Genomic DNA, 2,166 nt, shown 5'->3' with positions numbered 1-2,166 from the left:
GTGTTCTGATGTCCACTGTAGTGGACATGTGATATCTCAAAAATAAAAACTTATTAAAAAATAAATAATAATTCAGTATTCTAATAATCTTGCAAAGATTGTGGAATTTAAAAGAATGGTAATTGGACAATATTTTTTCCCCTGGTAGTCAGGAGGGTATTGTTATATTTCGATCATGAGATCCTATATTTCTAGACACCCTCATCTATAGAGCCACCCTACTTGGCTGCCAAATCCAAGCAGTGTACAGGCAGAACATTCTGCTGGAGAAGCCCACGTCTTGTCATGTTTTTATCTGCTACTGATAAATACAGTATTAGATAGAACTAAAGCATTTTCACATCTGTGTGTAATTTACTTTACGATTTGGATTTCAGTGCAAAACGACCGTCAGGTAAACTCTGTTTCGGGTCACTTTGACACGAAGTTAACACAAGAGTTAAGGAGAGTCATAAACAAGACTCATAAAAATGAGGCCCACATTTAGTTTCATAGTAAATCTTATTGTCAATTTGATCAACTTAGTCTTTAGCAGAAAACACTGAAAATCACTGTGGTAATCATCAGACTTTCTCACCATTTCACCAATGCTTCCTTTTGGACCTCTGTGACCCTGAGGGGGGRAAAAAAGAATTTCATGAGATCCTACTTCCATACAGGTTATACTGCACACAGCCAGCGATAAAATGGTTTTATAGAAAGTGAATACTAGAATTTATGTTGCAATAATTTTTAATAATGCACTTTAAACACAAGTGAAACCTACAGGCTTCCCAACTGGACCAATCCTTCCTTCGGGGCCTACAGGTCCACTGAAACCCTGAAAGACATGGTCAGATTGTATGTCAGGTAGTTATTTTATCACAWGAGCTCTCAATTTTTTGTGAGCGTTTTTGTGGGAGATTTATTTGAACAGTCATAATATGGCTTAGTTGTAGTTATGGTTCAGACAGTCTTATATTTCATTGTTATCTCTGTGTCAGTAATCACACACACACACACACACACAAAAATACATAACCAAACAGACCATTTCTTCATAAACAAACTTTTTTCATCACTTTGGTAGACTTTCTGACTCCACGCAAAGTATCTCTGGAACGTGATGGCATTGGATTGACCATAAAATTTTCTGTTATTCCAAAAAATAATAATAAATAAATAAATAACTTGCTTAGTTCAATTGATAATTTTCTACATTTCTATTCAACGAGGAATCAAATAAATGATAGTGACAGATTTTTGAAGCATGTTCAAGAACTTGGATTTGAAAAAAGCCTTACCATGTGAAGAAAATATGGGGCACCAAGAGTACCAAAAATGTCAAACACATTTTCATTATTTAGCTCACTGCTCTTACATGTTGCTAATTTTTCTAAATGTTCAATTTAAATGTTAAAAAATAAATGCAAACAATAAATACAATAACTAAATGCGTAAATCTAAATGTAAAAGTTAAATCTTAAATGTTGAAGTTGTTTAYRTTTAAGTATTTCGGAATGGAATGCAGCCAGATTTATCGCAGGTTTGGCAAACGTCAACGCTAACCGCTGCTAACGTTTCTATTGCTGCTGAAGATAATATTTAAAATCTAAACTCAAAATAAATCATTGAATACAATACGGATGATACCTGTGGTCCGGCATTTTAAAGTGCAGCTCAGACACAGGCTGCAACTGCAAGTTTGATGTCTTGTATGGAAGCGATAGCAGTGCTAGTAGCGTTAGCGATTAATATTGTCTCAGGATGATGATGTAATAACAAGAGTCGAGCCACAACAGCAAAGGCTGCATTCCATTTCTAATACTTAAATGTAAACTTCAATATTAAACCGAAACATTTAACTCAACCTATAAATCAACATTTAAAATTTAACTTTTACATTTAGATTTAGGATTTTGTATCTAGGCTTACATTTTTTTTTAGCATTCGTAAAAATCAGCAAACTGTAGGAACAGTGAGCTAAATAATAATAAAATGAGCTAAATGATGAAAAAGCATTAGTGACATTTTTTTAAAGGGGCAAAATTATGTGGTATTATAAGGTATTTTTAATCTGAAAAGAGTTTCACTGAGTGAGAACTAAGGTTAGGAGCTCCGCAGACAGTTTAAGTTTCACTTTCATTTTCACCCGAGATCCCACAGGAGTCATGGGCGGGGTATGTG

The 2,166-nt window shown here is 34.3% G+C and overlaps 1 protein-coding gene across 1 annotated transcript in view; it reads right to left on the bottom strand.

Moving 5' to 3' along the window:
* The window catches only part of col24a1 (collagen type XXIV alpha 1 chain), a gene marked incomplete in the record, with an annotated part of 125,159 nt that overhangs the window by 7,582 nt on the left and 115,411 nt on the right, over positions 1–2,166 (bottom strand). The window contains 2 exon segments of the mRNA XM_014023370.1: positions 578–613; positions 767–820. Of these exon segments, the coding sequence (XP_013878824.1) occupies positions 578–613; positions 767–820 (90 nt within the window).

Source organism: Austrofundulus limnaeus, unplaced genomic scaffold, assembly GCF_001266775.1.
Source record: "Austrofundulus limnaeus strain Quisiro unplaced genomic scaffold, Austrofundulus_limnaeus-1.0 Scaffold365, whole genome shotgun sequence".
Taxonomy (NCBI): domain Eukaryota; kingdom Metazoa; phylum Chordata; class Actinopteri; order Cyprinodontiformes; family Rivulidae; genus Austrofundulus; species Austrofundulus limnaeus.
Note: the sequence above shows the minus strand (reverse complement) of the source record. Positions and strands in the feature narration are given on the sequence as shown.